This window comes from Salvelinus fontinalis, chromosome 39 (genome assembly GCF_029448725.1).
Source record: "Salvelinus fontinalis isolate EN_2023a chromosome 39, ASM2944872v1, whole genome shotgun sequence".
In the NCBI taxonomy this organism is placed as follows: Eukaryota; Metazoa; Chordata; class Actinopteri; order Salmoniformes; family Salmonidae; genus Salvelinus; species Salvelinus fontinalis.
Window position 1 is genome coordinate 24,170,199 of NC_074703.1, and position 24,025 is coordinate 24,194,223.

Consider the following 24,025-nt stretch of genomic DNA (forward strand, 5'->3'; position numbering starts at 1 on the left):
CTAGTAGCTCACTCTGTTGCTCTACTCTCCTCTCTGCCAAGCGGGAAGTCTTAACTAGCAACAGGTTGCTTCCACAAAGCCACAGGTTCACTCACAAGCCAAGCACAGATGCACACACACACACACACACACACACACACACACACACACACACACACACACACACACACACACACACACACACACACACACACACACACACACACACACACACACATACACACACACACACACACACAAACAGAGCAGCGGAACTCAAGAAGCAAAACAACACTGTATTGAGCACCCTGAAAAAATGTGGTGCAACAAGTGAAATGCATTTCCTTCCTGCATTAATTAAAGATAATCCCCTGTTAAATGGTGTTAATTTATGCAAGGGGAAAACAAGAGGGAGCTGTGGAGGAGCATGTTATTGTGTGTTTAAGTCCTGCCTCCGGATTAGAGTGGAAGTATCCGAGGGTGCACATTGTGAGAAGAGGCTCTCGGCCAAACCTCCTCAGTCGACCAAACATCGAAATCAAATCGAACGTAATTTGTTGTGTACACATGTTTTTCCGATGCTATCGCAGGTGCATCGAAATGCTTATGTTTCTAGCTCCAACAGTGCCGTAATACCTAACAATATAAAACAATACACACAAATCCCCAAAATTCAAATAAGAAATTAAGAAATATTACAACGAACAATGTTGAGTCCATAATATAAATATATAGACAGTATGGACAGTAAATGAATAGCAAAGGTGTGTACAGCAGTAGTTACAGTTGAAGTCAGAAGTTTACATATACCTTAGCCAAATACATTTTAACTCAGTTTTTCACAATTCCTGACATTTAATCCTAGTAAAAATTTAGGTCAGTTAGGATCACCACTTTATTTTAAGAATGTGAAATATCAGAATAATAGTAGAGAGAATGTTTTTATTTCAGCTTTTATTTCTTTCATCACATTCCCAGTGGGTCTGAAGTTTACATACACTCAATTCGTATTTGGTAGCATTGCCTTTAAATTGTTTAACTTGGGTCAAACGTTTCGGGTAGCCTTCCGCAAGCTTCCCACAATAAATTGGGTACATTTTGACCCATTCCTCCTGACAGAGCTGGTGTAACTGAGTCAGGTTTGTAGGCCTCCTTGCTCGCACACACTTTTTCAGTTCTGCCCACAAATTTTCTATAGGATTGAGGTCAGGGCTTTGTGATGGCCACTCCAATACCTTGACTTTGTTGTCCTTAATCCATTTTGCCACAACTTTGGAAGAATGCTTGGGGTCATTGTCCATTTGGAAGACCCATTTGTGACCAAGCTTTAACTTCCTGACTGATGCCTTGAGATGTTGCTTCAATATATCCACATAATTTTCCTCCCTCATGATGCCATCTATTTTGTGAAGTGCACCAGTCCCTCCTGCAGAAAAGCACCCCCCACAACATGATGCTGCCACCCACGTGCTTCATGGTTGGGATGGTGTTCTTCGGCTTGCAAGCTTCCTCTTTTCCTCCAAACATAACGATGGTCATTATGGCCTAACAGTTATTTTTTTGTTTCATCAGACCAGAGGACATTTCTCCAAAAAGTACGATCTTTGTCCCCATGTGCAGTTGCAAACCGTAGTCTGGCTTTTTTATGGCGGTTTTGGAGCAGTGGCTTCTTCCTTGTTGAGTGGCCTTTCAGGTTATGTCGATATAGGACTCATTTTACTGTGGATATAGATACTTTTGTACCTGTTTACTCCAGCATCTTCACATGGTCCTTTGCTGTTGTTCTGGGATTGATTTGCACTTTTCGCACCAAAGTACGGTCATCTCTAGGAGACAGAACACGTCTCCTTCCTGAGCGGTAAGACGGCTGTGTGGTCCCATGGGGTTTATACTTGCGTATTATTGTTTGTACAGATGAATGTAGTACCTTCAGGCATTTGGAAATTTCTCCCAAGGATGAACCAGACTTGTGGAGGTCTACAATTTTTTTTCTGAGGTCTTGGCTGATTTCTTTTGATTTTCCTATGATGTCAAGCAAAGAGGCATCGAGTTTGAAGGTAGGCCTTGAAATACATCCACAGGTACACCTCCAATTGACTCAAATTATGTAAATTAGCCTAACAGAAGCTTCTAAAGTCATGACATAATTTTCTGGAATTTTTCAAGCTGTTTAAAGGCAGAGTCAACTTAGTGTATGTAAACTTCTGACCCACTGAAATTGTGATACAGTGAAATAATAGTCGGTAAACAATTGTTGGAAAAATTACTTGTGTCATGCACAAAGTAGACTTTTGCCAAAACTATAGTTTGTTAACAAGAAATTTGTGGAGTGGTGGAAAAACAAGTTTTAATGACTCCAACCTAAGTGTATGTAAACTTCCGACTTCAACTGTATAAAGGATCAGCCTTGACTAGAGTACAGTATATACATACAGCATGAAGTGTGTAAAACAGTATGTAAACATTATTAAAGTGCCCTGCGGTTGCGGACGGAGCAGTTGCCGCTGGACCATTTCAGGTTGTCAGTGATGTGCACGCCGAGGAACATGCACGCTGCGGCGCCTTCTTAAATTCTCTCCACTGTGGCCTCCTTTGTTTTGTTGATGTTGAGCGAGAGGTTATTTTCCTATCACCACTCCGCCAGGGCCCTCACCTCCTCCCTGTAGGCCAGGGATCATCAACTAGATTCAGCTACAAGTATCATGTTTCAGGGCAGACCCAGATGCAGACAATGTCAAAGTAACAAAAGTGTATTACTAGAACAGGGGGCAGGCAAAACGACAGAACCAGGGCAGGCAGAGGTCAGTAATCCAGAACAGAGTCCAAAAGGTACAGAAAGGGCAGGCAGTCTCGGGGTCAGAGCAGGCAGAGGTCAATAATCCAGGGTGGTGTGACACGGTACAGAACGGCAGGCAGGCTCAGGGTCGGAGCAGGCAGAATTGTCCTCCCGGAAAACTAGAAAACAGGAACTAGAAACAGACAGGAGCAAGGGGGGAAACCCTGGTCGGCTTGACGAACAAAACGAACTGGCAACAGACAGAGAACACAGGTATAAGTACCCAGGGGATACTGGGGAAGATGGGCGACACCTGGAGAGGGGTGGAGACAAGCACAAAGACAGGTGAAACAGATCAGTGTGTGACAGCGGGCCTATTTCTCCGGCCAGTTGAGGAACCCTGCTATAGCCTGTCTCTTCGTTGTTGGTGACCAGGCCTACCACTGTTGTGTCGTCAGCGAACTTGATGATTTAGTTGTCATGGGTGAACAGGGAGTACAGGTCAACACACCCTTGTTGGGGCCCCTGTGTTGAGGACCAGCGTGGTGGAGGTGTTGTTGCCTACATTCATCCCCTGAGGTCAGCCCGTCAGGTAGTCCATGACCCAGTTGCACAGGATGGGGTTCAGATCCAGGGCCCGGACCATAGTGGTGACCTTGGAGAGCACTATGGTCTTGAAGGCTGAGCTGTAGTCAACGAACAGCATTCTTACATAGGTATTCCTCTTGTCCAGATGGGATAGGGCAGTGTGCAGTGGGATAGCGATTGTGTTTTCCGTGGATGGAGGCGGTACGCAAATTGTAGTGGGTCTCGGGTGTCAGGTAAGGTGGTGGTGATATGGTCCTTAACTAGCCCCTCAAAACACTTCATGATGACAGAAGTGAGTGCTACGAAGCAATAGTCATTAGTTTAGTTGCCTTCACTTTCTTGGGTACAGGAACAGTGGTGGACATCTTGAAGCAAGTGGGGACAGCAGACTGGAATAGGGAGAGATTGAATATGTCCGTAAACACTCCAGCCAGCTGGTCTGCGCATGCTCTGAGAACACGGCTAGGGATGCCGTCTGGACCGGAAGCCTTGCGAGAGTTAACAAGCTTAAATGTCTTACTCACGTCGGCCACGGAGAACGTGAGCCTTCGTTGTGACTGTAAGATCATGTTGCCCAGCACCATATAATAAGAGAAACAGTAATAGAGGTCTCACATGGGGCCAAGCCAATATCCAACCCTTAGCTTCATACTCTGCAGAGAAGAAATATAATGAGACTTGAGATCTGGATTCCTATAGGAATATTGAAGTGTTTGTGAACAACAATTTCACCAAGGTTTATTCAGATGAGTAGTGGCACAGTCGTAGGCCCTTATTATTGGTAAATAGAACAGCCCTACTCTTCTCCCAGCTGTTTTAGTAGGCCCCTAGACATGATCCTATCTTTACTTATCCATCATGCAATTGTGCTGATTGGCTCTATTTTCATTTAAATCACAACTTCTTAGTGTAGTTGCATTAGGCACTAAATTGGCATTTCGTCTTTGTTTTGCCTTCTGAATATGCACGTTTCCCTTTTATCACTGGCCAGTCAGTAGTCATTTCATATCACCATTCAGAGAGTATGTTCAACAATCCGTTTTTCCCTCCCGCTGCGCCTGTGTGAGTAGTTTGCGGCGCGCATACCAAATCCCCCTCTCCATATCCAGCCAGTGTTTGTACGTGAGAGAGTGGAGCCACTCCGTTTCCTCCAAGCAGAGAGCGAAAGACAGGGAGGGAAGAGAGGCAGGAGGACCGGAGCGCCGACATCGACGGTATGAAGCGAGTGTAGCATCTTAAGCCCCCGCGCCAGAAATTCAGATTGTTTAGTTACAATTCTTTTTTTGCGTTTAAAATTCAGTTTGGCGCTGCATCGGAGACTATGGAACTGACTGTATCCAGAGTGCTGATTTCCATTGCGCAGCTCCTGGTTTTCTGCCAGATAGGTAAGGAAGAAGAATATTTACAGATTTTGATAAGTGCAATGATGTATGTGTGATACGCATTATCAGCGGTTTTTACTGGAGTGTGCACAGCCCATGTCAGTAACTGGCTACTGTAGTCTTTATATTTGATGTTATTATGCATTCACTCAACGGTGCCATATTTGACACTAGCAAACAAATAAAGACAGGGACCATGGTGAACTTAAAATGTGCATCCCAAACGCCACTCCACCTGACACGTCTCAGGACTGTGTATTTGGAGAAATTACACTGTTCATTTATCATGAAGAGACTTTTAACATTTGGTGAACTTCTTCATTTTGATAGAAGCATGTCACTTGATATTTCAAGTGGACTCATTTGCAGGCTGTTAACCGAGTGTTTCTGATGGCATTTGGACATGCCATTGAGAGCCTTTAACTTGATGTTGGAAGCCTTAGTATTGATCCTTTATAAGGTTGTCTTGTCTATCTACTGTTTCCCTGGCATGAACACTGACAATAGTGTCGGTTTCGTGGATGGTTTTCTGGTCAAAGATTAGATGGAAAAAGAAAGAGGAAGTGCTTTTGAGAGATTTGAGATTTGATATCTGCCATCTGCTTTTTTCCGTTTCTTCTAATCCCTTGGCTGAGTCATTATCTGTGTTCTAAAAGAAGCATCTAAGAGATGGACAGTTTTGCTATGGGGTTTTATGGGAATTGGGAATTATGGGGGAAATGATTTGGAGGGAAAAGAAGGAGGGAGCACATCTCTAAGCCATCTGTTCCACAATATGCCAGGCCACCATACAGGAGTTGGCTACACACACACACACACACACACACACACACACACACACACACACACACACACACACACACACACACACACACACACACACACACACACACACACACACACACACACACACACACACACGCATAAACAGCATAAGGCACTCATCATGTGTTTCACAAATAGACACATCCATCTGCATGCAAGACTATCACCAATTTGACTGTTTGGATACAATCACCACATTCACACCATGCCATATGTAAAAAAAGAAAAAAAAAGAAAGAAGATATATATATTTACTGTAGACTAGATTACGGTAATTAGCCTAGATATGAACAGTGCAGAACAGTACATTAGGAACTCACTGTAAAGTAACAGCTGTGGTGTGTGCCAGTGTCAGGGTCAAGTTTTGGCCACGGGTAGTGGGCATGGCTGGGGTTAGTTTTCAATTCCGTCGGACCGGTTCAGAAAGTGGAACAATCTTCATAGAAAGCAATGGATGATTGACTGAATTGAAAACAGAACTGACCCCAACCCTGATCAGGAGAGCCCAGGGAGAGTTCATAAGCATTGATCAGAGCCAGCAGTGCTATAGGGCAGGCTCTCTTTATTTCTCTCAGTGCTGGGTGGACATGGACAGGGTCGGTGTACGTGCGAGGCTCTGCGAGCACACAGAGTCTGTTAGTTCCACCGTCAGAGAAGATCTCATCCTAACGCTGATGCTGATCAGTGGATCACTGTGGATAATGTTGCCCTGTTATGTATCTAAATGAGATGGTTGTAACACCATCGATGAGCAGGGCAAGAGTGTCGTTCCACCTCAAAAAGCACAAGCATTTCGACACCCACCATATCAGATGGTTCTGAAATTGTTTCTGTATTTAGAAAGAGATACGATTACCATTCCTGCAACATTATTTTGTTGAAATATAATTTTATCTCTGAGAAATTAAGCTAATTACATCTGATTACATCCAAATTTGGCCATTTAAATGTATAGGATTCATATAATATTCCAAAAATTATAGTACCTAACATCTGATTTGGACCAAACTTTTTCTAACAATGAGTTAGACACGAGGAATCCAAAGAAACTGTTTGAAGCCACCCACAGATCCCACACTCCAACAACGAATACATAGTATCTGACAAGTAGCATGGAGCTGCGGCTTGGAGTATTGCTTCTTCATCCTATGTAATGTATTCCCAGTGAATTTGATCATGTTTTTTCCCCTGTTTAGATCAATTATTAATTGAAGTTGTTACGTCCCATCCTACATCCTGGTATTACCAAGTTCTGACCTCTAGATGGCGCTGTTCCTGCTTTTAGGGGATTTTGTTTTAAGAATCCTCCCCCTCAATGTTAAAGGGATAGTTCACCCAAATTACACAATTACATACTGGTTTCCTTACCCTGTAAGCAGTCTATGGACAAAGTATGACAGCAAACCATGCTTTGGTTTTGTTGTCCACTGTTTAAAATGCTGCATTTGTGGCATTTGTGGTACAAATCCAATCCAAGTCAATGGTATCTATATTAGTAAATCATGCTCAAGTATCAAAAAAGTATTTTGTAGCTCAACGATGTTACTTCTAGATGATTTGGAAATGAAGCGTGAAAATGCATTGACTAACACTGACTTGCATTGGATTTGAAACAAATGTAGCATTTGAAACATCACCATCTAATGGTCAGAACCTGGTAATATCAGGTACATCAGGTACATGGGACATAAACCAAACGACTTCAATGACTAATTTCTCTGAACAGGGGAGGAAGAAAAAATAGCATCACCAAATTCACTGACAATACATTACATAGGATGAAGAAACAATACTCAAAGCCGCAACTACTTGTCAGACGAACAGATACGGTATACTCCTTGTTGGGGTGGGATTGTCGTGGGGTGTGGGAGGGTCCGTGGCGGGTCCGTGGCGGGTCCGTGGCGGGTCCGTGGCGGGCGTATGACAAGTTCTTTGAATTTCTCATGTCTTAAAGTTTGGTCCAAATCGAATGTTAGGTATATGTATTGAATATTGAATTCATGTTGAATTGATTTGGGTGCAATCAACTAGCTTCATTTCTCAGATATCAAGTAATATTTCAACAAAATAGTGTTGAAGGATTGCTCATGTTATCTGTTTCTAACTACGTAAACGATTTCAGAACAATCTTACATGGTGGGTGCTGAAATGACATGGGACGACCCTAGAGTGTTATTGAATGAATGTGAAAAATTGATCTTCCACACTGTTATCTCCATGGGAGTGATTGGGATGTATGAAGTAACAGCACGCGATGGTGCACTCTCTATCTAGAACCTACAAGGGGTCTCTGGCTGTCCCCATCGGAGAACCCTTTGAAGAACCCCTTTTTGGGTTCCATGTAGAACCCTTTCCACAGATGGTTCTACATGGAACCCAAAAGGGTTCTACGTGGAACCAAGAATAGTTCTACCTGGAACCAAAAATGGTTCTCCTATAGGGCTGGGAATTGCCAGGGACCTCACGATACGATACTATCACGATACATACAGTTGAAGTCGGAAGTTTACATAGACTTAGGTTGGAGTCTTTAAAACTTGTTTTTCAACCACTCGACAAATTTCTTGTTAACAAACTATAGTTTTGGCACATTTTTCCAACAATTCTTTACAAACATATTATTTCACTTTCACTTTCATAATTCACTGTATCACAATTCCAGTGGGTCAGAAGTTTACATACACTAAGATGACTCTGCCTTTGAACAGCTTGAAAAATTCCAGAAAATGATGTCATGACTTTAGAAGCTTCTGTTAGGCTAATTGACATAATTTGTAACAATCGTCGTAATCCTCCTCCTTGGACGAGGAGGAGAGGCGAGAAGGATCAGACCAATATGCAGAGTGGTTAGTGTTCATATTTAATGAAAATAGACTGAACACTTAACATACAAAACAACAAATGTGACAAACCGCAAACAGTCCCGTGTGGTACTAACACAGACACGCGATACAACCACCCACAAAAACCACGTGAATCACCGGCTGCCTAAGTATGATTCTCAATCAGGGACAACGATTTACAGCTGCCTCTGATTGAGAATCATACCCGGCCGAACACAAACAACCCGACATAGAAAAAACACATCGACAACCCACCCCAACTCACGCCCTGACCAACTAAAATAATACAAGAGAAAGGAAAAACAGGTCAGGAACGTGACATAATTTGAGTCAATTGGAGGTGTACCTGTGGATGTATTTCAAGGCCTACCTTCAAACTCAGTGTCTCTTTGCTTGACATCATGGGTAAATCAAAAGATATAAGAAAAAAATTGTAGACCTCCACAAGTCTGGTTCATCCTTTCCAAATGCCTGAAGGTACCATGTTCATCTCTACAAACAATAGTACACAAGTATAAACACCATGGGACCAGGCAGCCGTCATACTGCTCAGGAAGGAGACATGTTCTGTCTCCTAGAGATTAACGTACTTTGGTGCGAAAAGTGCAAATCTATCCCAGAACAACAACAAAGGACCTTGTGAAGATGCTGGCCAGAAACAGGTACACAAGTATCTATATCAACAGTAAAATGAGTCCTATATCGACATAACCTGAAAGGCCGCTTAGCAAGGAAGAAGCCACTGCTCCAAAACCGTCATAAAAAAGCCAGACTACGGTTTGCAACTGCACATGGGGACAAAGATTGTACTTTTTGGAGAAATGTCCTCTGGTCTGATGAAACAAAAATAGAACTGTTTGGCCATAATGATCATCGTTATATTTGGAGAAAAAAGGGGGATGCTTGCAAGCTGAAGAACACCATCCCAACCGTGAAGCATGGGGGTGGTAGCATCATGTTGTGAGGGTGCTTTTCTGCAGGGGGGACTGGTGCACTTCACAAAATAGATGGCATCATGAGGGAGGAAAATTATGTGGATATATTGAAGCAATATCTCAAGACATCAGCCAGGAAGTTAAAGCTTGGTTGCAAATGGGTCTTCCAAATGGACAATGACCCCAATCATTCTTCCAAAGTTGTGGCAAAATGTCCTAAGGACAACAAAGTCAAGGTATTGGAGTGGCCATCACAAAGCCCTGACCTCAATCCCATAGAAAATTTGTGGGTAGAACTGAAAAAGTGTGTGCGAGCAAGGAGGCCTACAAACCTGACTCAGTTACATCAGCTCTGTCAGGAGGAATGTGGGAAGCTTGTGGAAGACTACCCAAAACGTTTGACCCAAGTTAAACAATTTAAAGGCAATGCTACCAAATACTAATTGAGTGCATGTAAACTTCTGACCCACTGAGAATGTGGTGAAAGAAATAAAAGCTGAAATAAATCATTCTCTCTACTATTATTCTGACATTTCACATTCTTAAAATAAAGTGGTGATCCTAACTGACCTAAGACAGGTAATTTTTACTCTGAATAAATGTCAGGAATTGTGAAAAACTGGTGTATGTAAACTTTCGACTTCAACTGTAAGTGCCGATACGATATGTATCACGATAAATCACAATTCTATATGTATTGCGACTTGATACTGAGATTTTTTGGGCGATTCAATGTTCCAAACATATTGCTCACTATATGTCTGCTACAGAGGGGCAACAAATAGCCATAATAAAAACGAGTTTTGATCAGTCGGGGATATAAAAGAGCTGAAAACATGTTGGCTCACCATTTAAAAAGAAGATTGTGGCCAACCTATAGGAGGAGAAATACATGGTCAATCAGAGTTTAATATAATATAATAGTATCTCTTGGCAGACATTAACAGATAGTTGATGCTCTCTTTAATAATGGGCTGCAGCAGCCTGTGTGAGACTGTAACAGTTGCAGTGTCATTTATTTATTTATTCCACCTTTATTTAACCCGGTAGGCCAGTTGAGAACAAGTTCTCATTTACAAGGGCGACCTGGCCAAGATAAAGCAGAGCAGTGTGACACACCCTGACCGTAGAGATCCTTTTTATGTCTCTCTTTTGGTTGGTCAGGGCGTGAGTTTGGGTGGTCATTCTATGTCTGGTGTTCTATGTTGTCTATTTCTTTGTGTTTGGCCGTGTGTGGTTCTCAATCCGAGGCAGCTGTCTATCGATGTCTCTGATTGAGAACCATATTTAGGTAGCCTGTTTTCACACTGAGTTGTGGGTGATTATTTTCTGGTTAGCGTTTGTTGCACCTGTCAGAACTGTTCGTTGGTCGTTGTGTTGTTTTTGTTCGTGTATTCATCTTGATTAAAAGTATAATGGATACATACCACGCTGCACGTTGGTCCTCCTCTCCTTCTCCCGACGACAATCGTTACACAGTGCGACAAAAACAACAACACAGAGTTACACATGGGATAAACCAACATAAAGTCAATAACACAATAGATTAAATCTCTATACAGTGTGTGCAAGTGTAACTACCCTATGTGGATGTGGTGAAGGTGGGTGAGCTTGGGTGAGTCTGCTGAGTACTGTTATGGGATCCAGCATCCTTAATTAGGCTAGTTTACTCTTCTCTAAACCCACGGTGTATAGTTAATTGGCATTTGGCAGCATGTCTACTGCAGTTTCCTTTGAACCTTGACATAATGTACATGGAATAAAGAAAACAAAGCCCTAGACTAGAGCACCAGATAATGAAACATAATGAAAAGCCAGAAGGACTATTAAAAATAGAATAGGAGTCTTCTACTGAATAGACACCTGCTAGTGTTGCGGACGCAAATGTGTCTGGGTCAAACCAGTAACCAATTCAACTGCAACCTGGGTTAGGCTCAATTACATCCAATCATGCTCATAAACAATTACTGCTTATAAAATAAAACCTTTATTAACTGTGTATTATGATACTATTTATAATATGAGCAATTTGCCTTAATAAAGCAACGTGACCTCTTTAGAACTGTGAATGAAGACGATCACACGCCTGATGCTATAGAACCAAAAGGGCTTCTTCAAATTAATGGTTCCGTTTAGAACCCAGAACCCTTTCAGAACTCTTTTTCCCCCCTAGCTCTGTAAATCATGTTCCTTATCAAAGCAACGTCGTCTAAAGAGACCTGTGATACAAGCAGATGATGCATAACAGAGAAGCTGCCTAGTAGCCATTAGGTTTGACTGGTTTACCCCTGGTTGCTTATGACGTCCTACAACATCTGGTCATTAAGTCCCAGGGTGTAGTTATGTCATCCTAATGCTACGTACATAATGAGGAGAGAGAGAGCCCCCTCTTCCAATGGACGATCAAATGATCGATGTCTCTTAACGTTCGTAAAAAGACGTCCACAGGACCTCTCTCCATCTCTCTCTATCAAATTAGATTTGTTTGCTATTTCGGCCGTTGCTTTTAAATGTCAAATGAGTTTTAGTCTAGCGTTAAATGTCAAAGAATCACTGATGTGGTTTGTCTCCTCTTCTGATTTCAATGTCGGCGGTTTGGATTAGAGGAGAGAGACAGATGAATGTCGGTCTTATCTGCTGTATAGCTATCTGTGTATCTGTCTCCAGAGACGGGAGTGTGAGTGGGTGTGTGGGTGTTCACGGAAACAAACATAGAGACAAACATAGAGGATCTCACTTCTCGTACCATGTTTCTGTAAGCAGGCCTTTCTCCTGTGACAGAATCCATTGAGGACATTGCATCCCGAAGTGTTCATGCTGAGTCTCTCTTGTCTCTCTTCATGTTCACTCTCTCTTCTGCCTTTCTGTCATGATTATTCACCAGTACAGGGTGTTTCATCAGACTATAAATCTAATAGAGGATGTCAACAGTAGTCATAGTAACATGTAATATGGTAAATTACTAGAACAAAATGATCTGAGGGAACTGCTTGCGCCCCAGACAGTGTGAATATGTTCAGTCTAATGTATGGATGGAAATTTGAGTTGGCTACGCAGTACGCCCTAGGCACACATATCTCAAGTTATGATCCAGCTCTGTAATAAGAACAGAAGAATTAGAGCTGATTTGGAACATGTGATTTGTCCACATCATTTGGCATCTCATCTGTCTCCCCTCCATGTCTCTCTCAAACACGGACGCATGGCCGCACACACAGACACGCACTCACACCACTGTTGAGGGCCAGTGTGTGTCGTGTTCCATAGCGCTCCATGTGTAAAATGCGATTAGAACTGCAGAACCGGACGGACCTTTACGCTGCAGCTCAGAACTGAGCCGCTCTGTCCCTCTGTGCTGCCAGAACAACAAAGTCTTCATGGAAGTGTGAATCTTGTTAAAAATATTTTCTAAAGCCATCTTATGTGTCTCTCTTTGGGTGTCTAAAACAACTATAATTGTCTTAACATGAAGAGAAGTTAGACTCAGATTTGGAGATAACTTATAACTTATCATAAGCTCTCATTTTGATCACAATGTATCTTTTGATGTATCTGAAAGCAATAGTATTGAATTATTCAGGCCTATGCTTTATTTTAAACCCTTTATTTTGTATATTTTCAGTAAATGTATTTTATCAGCATGACATTCCTAGTCAACTGTAATGTAAGCATACTTAGCCTATTCCACTAATCCACTTATTGACTCTCTGAGGCATGTAGTCACAGTTATTAGAGCTAGCTCCATTCCAGTCATGACTTTGATTGCGGCATTTTGTCTACTTGGTCTTACTGCGAGTTGAAGTTCCCCACCAATACTATGCCATATGGTTCTCAGTATACCCTGCTACAGCCCAAGAGATGTCAATAGCCTAGTGCTTAGAGCGTTGGGCTAGTAACCGAAAGGTTGCTAGATCGAATCCCCGAGCTGACAAGGTATAAATCTGTCGTTCTGCTCCTGAACAAGGCTGTTCCTTGTTCCTAAGCTGACATTGTAAATACGGGTTTGTTCTTAACTGACGTGCCTAATTAAATAAATAAAATAAAAATATAGTACCAGTCTATGAAATATTACTCACTCGTACGCATAATGTTAACATGCACAGCAAAATCAATGGTGTACATTTAACTCTGAAAGTGTCAAATGTAAACTATTATCAGTGAACATATAAGTCCCACTGTACTGGTGTTAAAATACAACTTTTGAAAGTGTTAAAGATTTAACTACGTTGCAGTGTTCCCCATTTAATTTGGAAAGTGTCCAATGTACACTATTTTCAGTGAAAATATGAGTCCCACTGTACTGGTGTTAAAATAACACTTTGGAAAGTGTTAAAGATTTAACTACGTTGCAGTGTTCCCCAGAACTCGATTGTGGCATTTGCAAAACTCAACTGTAGTGTAATATGCAACAATATATCTACAGTGTAAAACATGACATTTGATTTAGAGTGAACTGGGCTCACTTTGCTAAGTGATGACGCTGTTACACTTTCTCAGTGTCAGAAATTAAAACCTGTAGTGTAACAGGACGTCAAAGTGGGTGTTCTTTTAACGCTGTATGGTGTAAACGCCTAATTTGCATATTTCCCAGTGTGCCTTTTCTTTTTGAGTAAATTGTAGACTTAACACCCATGACTGTATTTCTTAGTGACAGAGACATGGTGGTTGAATTATTTCCTTATAACAGCCTGTGGCTTTCACAAAATGTGTTCCTAGGAGAAAGTTATCATTCAAATTAAACTCTGGCAATACAGTCCATATATCATAAGGCCTTAATTATTGGCCTAGTAAGTGTCCTAGTTTTACCTTAACACAGTGGCCACATCAGGCATGCAAGTCACATTTTACTGGCTTGCAAAGGGATGTGTAATTTCAATTGGAATCCAGACATAGTCAGGATATGCAACAGTTGGGATTTTAACCTGCATAGAATGACTGTGATGAAACTTGATTCAAAAAACACACTACCTAAACCATTTAAACCGGTACAACAATTTTTGTAATGTGTGCAATAAATCTAACCAACTGATTGGATTAGTTTAGAAAAATGTACACTACCATTCAAAAGTTTGGGGTCACTTAAAAATGTCCTTGTTTTTGAAAGAAAAGCACTTTTTTTTTGTCCAGTAAAATAATATCAAATTGATCAGAAATACAGTGTAGACATTGTTAATGTTGTAAATGACTATTGTAGCTGGAAACAGCTGATTTTTAATGGAATATCTACATAGGCGTACAGAGGCCCGTTATCAGCAACCATTACTCCTGAGTTCCAATGGCACATTGTGTTAGCTAATCCAAGTTATCATTTTAAAAGGCTAATTGATCATTAGAAAACCCTTTTGCAATTATGTTAGTACAGCTGAAAACTGTTGTTCTGATTAAAGAAGCAGTAAAACTGGCCTTCTTTATTCTAGTTGACTATCTGGAGCATTTGACGGTTCAATTACAGGCACAAAAAGGCCAGAAACAAAGACCTTTCTTCTGGAACTCGTCAGTCTATTCTTGTTCTGAGAAATGAATGCTATTCCATGCGAGAAATTGCCAAGAAACTGAAGATCTCGTACAACGCTGTGTACTACTCCTGTCACAGAATAGCGCAAACTGGTCCTAACCAGAATAGAAAGAGGAGTGGGAGGCCCCGGTGCACAACTGAGCAAGAGGACAAGTATGTTAGAGAAACAGACGCTTCACAAGTTCCCACCTGGCAGCTTCATTAAATAGTACCCGCAAAACACCAGTCTCAACGTCAACAGTGAAGAGTCGACTCCGGGATGCTGGCCTTCGAGGCGGAGTTGCAAAGAAATAGCCATATCTCAGACTGGCCAATAAAAAGAAAAGATTAAGATGGGCAAAATAACACAGACACAGGACAGAGGAACTCTGCCTAGAAGGCCAGCATCCCAGATGCCTGACAAGAGCAAGGCTTGTCTGTGGCTGTGCGGTCTGTCACAAAGGACAGTGTTGTTTAAAGGAGAGAGACTTAAATAAGAGGCAGTGGGAGATAGTGGGTCTGGGGGAATGAGATGACTGAGGCTGGGGGGGAACCCAGGGAAAGCCGGTGGGAGAGGGGCTGAAGACTGCAGTGAAAGAGGGAGGGGAACCTCAAGTGAAAGGTAGTTGGGTGGGTGGGGGGGCAGTGAAAGATAGGGGAGTGTGTGTCCATGGCGATGGGGGAGGCAGCAGAGGATGTCAGTGTGGAAATCAGGGTGGCCAGACGCCACAAGACATTATACGGTTGTCAAGGAGTCCAGTGCTGATGCTCCTAGCATGCTGATGGAACTGATGGGAAACCTGTGATGCATCTCAATACTGTCTGTCACTTCCTCTTCTCGTCTCCTTTCCTCCAGGAAGCCACATTAGACTATTGAAATGCTTATGTAGCTCAGTGCTGTGATGCTGAGCAGATGAACACGGTGCATTTCACTGCACTCAGAGTGGGAGAACCGACTGGTTCTAGCATACACATGCACACAAACACACCATCCCCACCAACTCACATGGACACAATCCTACGTACCCAGGTAACAAATAAACACACTACCAGTGTACACACAGTCATGACTTCAAAGTGGGACTGAGCATCTATGTCATCATCAACCACACAACCCAAGTGTAAGTGCAGTGACTGTACCTGGCTCTAAAACACTGGCTCTGCATTATGAAGCTCTCTGTTCCTCCGTTTTCTCCAGCTCTCTGTGCTCTCTTCCCTCCCCGGGGGTGTCTCTCTCTGTGCCTGATTTATTTATGAGTTCTTCTTGGGAGGAAGGATCTGAAACTTTGTGTTTATTATTTTAGGCCATCCCTCACCAGGAAACTCCCTGGCTAGCGGCTCACATTAATAACAGGCTTTTTCATGGGTTGTTTGTTCACAAATGCTGTATTTCATGGAGAGTTTTGTGGATGGGGACAAGTAAACCCTCTCCATCGGCATTAATCTTAATCTCATTAAACAGAATTTGGGGAAAATCTACCTTGTGTTAACGAATCCCGCCGAGGATGGTGCCTCTTCCCGTTCGGGCGGCGCTCAGCGGTCGTCGTCTCCGGTCTACTAGCTGCCACCGATCCCCTTTTCTGTTTTCTTTTGAGTTGGTCTAATTTGTTTCACCTGTTGTGTGTTTAGGTTAGGGGTTATTTAAACCCAGTTTCCCCGCTGACTTTTGTGCGGGCTTGTTTTTCTGTTTCGTGTTGGTGGTGTTCAGTAGTGGATTTCTGTGATACATTTTTCCTTGGACAGTATTCTTTACGCGCCCAGTGTTTTGTGTGGCGTCCCCGTACTGTATGTTATTTCAATAAGGAAATAAATATCCACTCGTTGAAGATATTCCTGCTCTCTGCACCTGACTCTTTTATTCCACCACTGGATTGGTTACAGAAGCCCGCACCTATAAATGGAGTCAGCAGAAGCAGCAACCACCCCTCTTCCATCGATGGAGGAGCGTGTACTTCATCACACCGCCGTTCTCCACCGGATTGGGTCGGCGATGGACATGATGATGGAGAGGATGGAACGATGGGAGAGGAGTGGTATCCCGACATCTACACCAGCTCCTTCCCAGACGGCGCAACCTTCTCCATCAACGTCGGCATCTGGTTCAGGCGCATTGCGTCTCGCGCTCCCAAGGGAGTACGACGGAGCGGTGGCTGGGTGCCAGGGGTTTTTGCTCCAGTTGGAGCTCTACTTGGCCACCGTTCATCCGACTCCCTCTGGAGAGGAGAGTGTTAGCCTCCTCATCTCCTGTCTGACGGGTAGAGCCCTGGAATGGGCTAATGCGGTCTGGAACGGCACAGACTCGGTTCGAGACCACTACCCAGAGTTCACCCGCCGCTTTCGGGCCGTATTTGACCACCCTCAGGAGGGCCGAGCGGTGGGTGAGCGACTGTTCCACCTCAGACAGGAGACGAGGAGTGCGCAAGACTTCGCCTTGGAGTTCCGGACCTTGGCTGCTGGTGCGGGGTGGAATGACAGGGCCCTGATGGACCATTATCGATGTAGCCTTCGGGAGGACGTCCGTCGGGAGCTAGCTTGTCGAGACACTGCACTCTCTCTCGATGAGCTAATTGACATGTCTATACGACTGGACAACCTGCTAGCTGCCCGCGGGCGTTCAGAGGGGGTCCTGTCAGTTCCACCTCCCAGCCCTCCCGCTTCAACTCCGATGGAGTTGGGAGGGGCTGCATCTAGGGGGGCCGGAGGAGGTGGCTTCTCTTGCACCTATTGTGGCAGGAGAGGACACACTTCAGACCGGTGTTGGAGGAGCCCCTCTGGGAGTAGAGATGGCAGGCGGAATACTCCTCGGTCACCCCAGGTGAGTAGGCACAAGACTCACCCAGAGCTTCCTGTCGGTCACATGTTTTTGGTTATTTTTTTCCCTGCGTTTTTCCCTTCTCTCCAGCATAAGGCGCTCGTAGACTCAGGCGCAGCTGGGAGTTTTATGGATCGCGGTCTAGCCCGTAAGTTGGGTATTCCGTTGGTACAGATAGACCCTCCTTTCCCTGTGCACTCCTTAGATAGCCGACCGCTAGGGTCAGGGCTGATCAGGGAGGCCACGATTCCGCTGGACATGGTAACGCAGGGGGATCATAGGGAGCAGATTAGTTTCTACCTTATTGATTCACCTGGGTTTCCAGTGGTGTTGGGGGTTCCTTGGCTAGCCATTCACAATCCCCTCATTTCCTGGAGACAGGGAGCTCTTCAGGGGTGGTCAGAGGAGTGTTCAGGTAGGTGTGTGGGAGTTTCCATCGGTGCCACCTCGGTGGAGAGTCCAGACCAGGTTTCCACTGTGCGCATTCCCCCAGAATATGCCGATTTGGCTATCGCTTTTAGTAAGAAGAAAGCGACCAAATTACCACCTCATCGACGGTGGGATTGCGTGATAAACCTCCAGGAGAACGCTGCACTTCCCAGGAGTCATGTGTACCCCTTGTCACAGGAGGAGACGTTGGCTATGGAGACATATGTCACGGAAGCTCTGAGACAGGGGTTCATTCGGCCCTCCATGTCACCCGTCTCCTCGAGTTTCTTTTTTGTGAGAAAGAAGGAGGGAGCTCTGCGTCTACAGTGGGATTTAGTTATCCGCTACCTCTCATCGCTACGGCGGTGGAATCATTCCACGGAGCACGTTTCTTCACAAAACTGGATCTCAGGAGTGCGTATAATCTGGTGCGTATTCGGGGAGGAGACGAGTGGAAAACAGCGTTTAGTACCACATCAGGCCACTAGGAGTACCTCGTCATGCCGTATGGGTTAAAGAATGCTCCAGCCGTTTTCCAATCCTTTGTAGATGAGATTCTCAGGGACATGCACGGGCAGGGTGTGGTAGTGTATATTGATGACATCTTGATCTATTCTGCTACACGCGCCGCGCATGTCTCCCTGGTGCGCAGGGTCCTTGGGAGGCTGCTGGAGCATGACCTATACGTCAAGGCTGAGAAATGTGTGTTCTCCAAACAAGCCGTTTCCTTCCTGGGTTATCGCATTTCCACCTCAGGGGTGGTGATGGAGAGTGATCGCGTTAACGCCGTGCGTAATTGGCCGACTCCAACCACGGTAAAGGAGGTGCAGCGGTTTTTAGGGTTTCCCAATTACTACCGGAGGTTTATCCGGGGTTTTGGCCAAGTGGCGGCACCCATTACCTCACTGCTAAAGGGAGGGCCGGTGCGTCTACAGTGGTCGGCCGAGGCAGAGGGAGCTTTCAACCAGTTGAAGGCACGGTTTACTGAGGCTCCCGTGTTGGCGCATCCGGACCCTTCATTAGCGTTCATAGTGGAGGTGGATGCGTCCGAGGCTGGTGTTGGAGCCGTGCTATCACAGCGCTCGGGTACGCCACCGAAGCTCCGTCCCTGTGCTTTCTTTTCTAAGAAGCTGGGTCCGGCGGAGCGGAACTATGATGTGGGGGACAGGGAGCTACTAGCTATGGTAAAAGCCCTGAAGGTGTGGAGACACTGGCTTGAGGGGGCTAAGTACCCTTTTCTCATCTGGACTGACCATCGCAATCTGGAGTATATCCGAGAGGCGAGGAGACTGAATCCGCGTCAGGCGAGGTGGGCCATGTTCTTTACTCGTTTTAGATTTACGATCTCTTACCGACCAGGTTCCCTCAACACTAAGGCCGACGCGCTGTCTCGTCTCTATGACACGGATGACCGGCCCATCGATCCGACTCCCATCCTTCCCGCCTCTTGTCTGGTGGCTCCGGTAGTATGGGAGGTGGACGCGGACATCGAGCGGGTGTTGAGGGTAGAACCTGCGCCGTCCCAGTGTCCGACTGGCCTTAGGTACGTACCGCTTGGTGTCCGTGATCGATTGATTCGGTGGGCTCACACTACCTGCTTCGGGTCATCCGGGGGTGGAGAGGACAGTGCGTGGTCTTAGAGGGAAATACTGGTGGCCCACCTTGGCTAAGGACGTGAGACTCTATGTCTCCTCCTGCTCGGTATGCGCTCAGAGTAAGGCTCCTAGGCACCTACCTAGGGGGAAGTTACAACCCCTTCCGGTTCCACAACGGCCATGGTCTCATCTATCGGTAGATTTTTTGACGGATCTTCCTCCATCTCAGGGGAACACTACCATTTTGGTCGTTGTGGATCGGTTCTCTAAGTCCTGTCGTCTCCTCCCATTGCCTGGTCTCCCTACGGCCCTACAGACTGCGGAGGCTCTATTTACCCACGTCTTCCGGCATTACGGGGTGCCGGAGGATATCGTATCTGATCGAGGTCCCCAGTTCACGTCCCGGATATGGAGGGCGTTTATGGAGCGTCTGGGGGTCTCGGTCAGCCTCACCTCTGGGTATCACCCCGAAAGTAATGGGCAGGTGGAAAGAGTGAACCAGGAGGTGGGTAGGTTTCTGAGGTCGTATTGCCAGGACCGGCCAGGAGAATGGGCGAGGTACGTCCCGTGGGCGGAGTTGGCCCAGAACTCACTCCGCCACTCATCAACGAACATGTCGCCCTTCGAGTGTGTACTGGGGTACCAGCCGGTCCTGGCTCCGTGGCATCAGAGCCAGACTGAAGCTCCTGCGGTGGAGGAGTGGGTACAGCACTCTAGAGAGACCTGGCGAGCGGTCCAGGACTCTCTCAAGCAGGCCAGTGAACGGCAGAAGAGGAGCGCTGACCGCCACCGCAGTGAGGCCCCTGTGTTCGCACCAGGGGACAGGGTCTGGCTCTCGGCCCGAAACCTGCCCCTCCGCCTGCCCTGCCGGAAGCTGGGGCCGCAGTGTGTGGGGCCATTTAAAGTCCTGAGGAGGATAAACGAGGTGTGTTATAGGTTACAACCTCCCTCTTACTATCGTATTAACCCCTCGTTTCATGTGTCTCTCCTCAGGCCGGTGTTAGCTGGTCCCCTGCAGGAAGGTGAGGTACCGGAGGTCCCTCCTCCCCCTCTCGACATCGAGGGGTCCCCGGCGTATAGGATACGAGCCATTCTGGACTCAAGACGCCGGGTGAGGGGCCTGCAGTACCTCGTGGACTGGGAGGGGTACGGTCCGCGCTCGGCGGTCGTCGTCTCCGGTCTACTAGCTGCCACCGATCCCCTTTTCTGTTTTCTTTTGAGTTGGTCTAATTTGTTTCACCTGTTGTGTGTTTAGGTTAGGGGTTATTTAAACCCAGTTTGCCCGCTGACTTTTGTGCGGGCTTGTTTTTCTGTTTCGTGTTGGTGGTGTTCAGTAGTGGATTTCTGTGATACATTTTTCCTTGGACAGTATTCTTTACGTGCCCAGTGTTTTGTGTGGCGTCGCCGTATTGTATGTTATTTCTATAAGGAAATAAATATCCTCTCGTTGAAGATATTCCTGCTCTCTGCACCTGACTCTTTTATTCCACCACTGGAAGTGTTACACCTTGACACAGCCTTCAGAGTGCAGGACCATAGAGGAGATTGATGGGCTCTTCTTGAGTGCGATACACAGCACACCCTCATTTCTGTCAATGGCTGCAGCAGAAACAGGGGAGGAGTAGTCGCAGAGGCACAGAATCTGTCACAGAAATGGAATGTCACAGACAAACTTCCATGATGCAAGAGCAGACCTTCCACAGGCCTATCACTGAGAGCAGGACAGCTCTGTCCAGTGTCTTAAACTCAGAGCCATTTTAGCGCCAATGGCTTTGGTACAAACCCAGTTGTTCTCAATAGAAGGTGAAGTTAAACCACTCAGCAAATTCTCCAGTGTTAAATCAACACCGAGAGTGTTAAATTGAACACTGGTCCAGTGTCTATACGGGTCCACACTTTTCAGTGTTAAATTAACTCACTGCTTAGTGTAAAGCCTTGGTTTTGGTTGTTGCATTCATCCATATTCAGTCCTGTGGCCTTCACCAAGTGAGACCCTCAGCAAATATGTTATGTCAATTCTTTAACACACTGCAACACAGGGCTAGTTTTACCCTAATGCCATGGCCTGAAACTCATGGTTTACAGGCTACATCAGGCCTGCAAGTCACATTATGCTTGCTTGTAAAGTGATGTGTAATTCATATTGGAATCCAGCCAGAGTGGGGATATCCAACATTTAGAATTTTTATTCACACACAACCTGCATTAAGAATGACTGCTGGGTTGGGAAGGCTAAGATACAAGACTACATAAATTATTTAAACTGGAACAACCATTTCAGTAACAGGTGCAATAAGTCCGCTAAACAGATTAGATTAGTTTAGAAACATTTATGTTATTTATATTTGAGTAGAATAAGATTAATTAATATATTTATTTATATGCAAAAACAGAGATATTGAAAAAATCTATTCTAAAAATCAACCTGAAATGCAACATGCTGGGAAATATGATAATGATGGGCGTGGTTTTGGTTTAACACTGGTTATTTGAACCAACACTGGGGGTCTTTTACACCAATGAGTGTTAATTTAATAATTACAGAGTTAATTTAACACCTGAATCAACACTAGAAATGTAACACAAAAAAATCAACACTAGGTAACACTGGCCGAATTGCTAGGCAGCACAAGTGAACTTGATAGTGGATTGACAAATTTCCCTCTTTAATGTCAATTAAAAAAAAGATTTATCGTTCCCAATAGAGATATTTGTTCCACTGTCGTTTCACTGTCCAGTTGGTCTGAACAGTTGTTCTAACCCCCAGCTGTTCCCCTATATTACCACCTCCACAAGTAGGCTTCTAGGTCTCACGTTCCCACGGTTACCACATGTCACATGTCCTCAGACCTCACTGCAACAGCTGGACCATGACACATTCCCATAGGCCCTCTCAAAGACCGACATCATCATGACATTGATTCATGTTGTTATATATAAGTCCCCTTGGAACAATGCAGCGTTTGACAGCGCTCAGAGGCAATATCCCCTGTTTAATTTGGGCCTAACCCTCTTCAATCTTCCCCCTGTATGACTCCAGTGGAAGACCTGCAAGTTAAACCTGCTAGGAGAGAACTAATTCACACATGGCTTTCAGTCCCAGCAGCTGTGACATGAACATGTCATGGGGTGTGGCAGAGTATATGTATATCTCACTTCATGTCCAACAGGTGCTCTCTAGAATGTTCTCAGTGTGTATTGATCAAAGGAAAGAATAATGATGACCATTGGCATTTGGCGTCGTGGATGCATTTCTGCCCTGCTAAAGCTCTTGAAGTGTCTCACTGCACAGACTCAGAGATGGTGCCAGTCATTCTGTCTCGGTGCCTCTTGTGTGATGTGAGTAGCATATTACTCCTGTCCCCTCACAGACTCAGAGATGGTGCCAGTCTTTCTGTCTCAGTGCCTCTTGTGTGATGTGAGTAGCATATTACTCCTGTCCCCTCACAGACGGAGGACGTGTTGTATGATCCAGATACGTGATTTCACGCCCCAGTAAACGGACCATGACCGTGGCTGTACGGAGAGTCCCTAGGGACAGTGAAGTGAACCACATGTGCTGGGCGGCTGAGCGGTTCAGTGCCAAGCCAGAGTAAAGTGAATCCTTCCTGTCTTTTAGTTTCAGTCTGAGCCAGCTTTCATCTCTCTCAGGGGTCCACTAAATCAGCTATTCATTAACATTCTAGTGAGACTCTCCTCTGCTACAACAACACAGTGTACAGTACAGTCACACACCATCCATCCATCCATGGTTATACACTGTCCTTACTCATTAGTAGAAGGCCAGGTCAGCGACTCCATGTTCTGTCTAGACTAGAGTGTTCAGGTTTGACCTTTCTGTCATGACTGGATCTATTGTAACAGATACGCGTTTAGTTCCTGACCATGGCAGGGCAGGCGCCCACTCAGTCTATCTGATCTGGGGTTAAAAGAAGAGGTCAACACTCCGTGTCCAACTAATTTACTTAATGACGGTTAGAAACCACGTTGGCCTTGAACCGAAGAAACAGGAACATTTGAGTGTGACTGTAAGATGGATTTATGAGCACCATCATTAGAGCTGATAGTGACAGAGAGAAGATGGAGAGAAGGAGCGAATGAAAGAAAGAGGAGTGAGAAGGAGTGAGAAGGAGGGAAAGCCGAGAGGTTTCAGGCCAGCTTGAGTGTGACGCGCTCGTTGGTGATATAGTCGTATATGGGCCCCATCGTTAGTGCTGATGAGGACCAAAAGAAGGGGAGAAAAGGAGTGAAAGAGGGAGGAAAGGAAGTAGTGAGAAAGCCGAGAGGTTGTAGCTAGCGTTTATAATGGGCTCATTAATATCTCACTGTGAGCGATTGTAATCTAATTTGCCTCTGGGTTTTCTCTG

General features: G+C 45.0%; 1 protein-coding gene across 2 annotated transcripts in view; it reads left to right on the forward strand.

Moving 5' to 3' along the window:
• Positions 1-4,418: 4,418 nt before the first annotated feature.
• LOC129838909 (receptor-type tyrosine-protein phosphatase zeta-like) overlaps positions 4,419-24,025 on the forward strand; it is a 59,481-nt gene continuing 39,874 nt past the window's right edge. Inside the window, exons 1-2 of one of the 2 annotated variants that reach the window (XM_055906177.1) lie at positions 4,419-4,557; positions 4,644-4,728. In XM_055906177.1, the coding sequence (XP_055762152.1) occupies positions 4,665-4,728 (64 nt within the window). In that variant the 5' untranslated portion in view covers positions 4,419-4,557; positions 4,644-4,664. Of the gene's footprint in view, positions 4,729-24,025 lie in introns of both variants that reach the window. The other variant, XM_055906176.1, reaches the window with a different exon arrangement.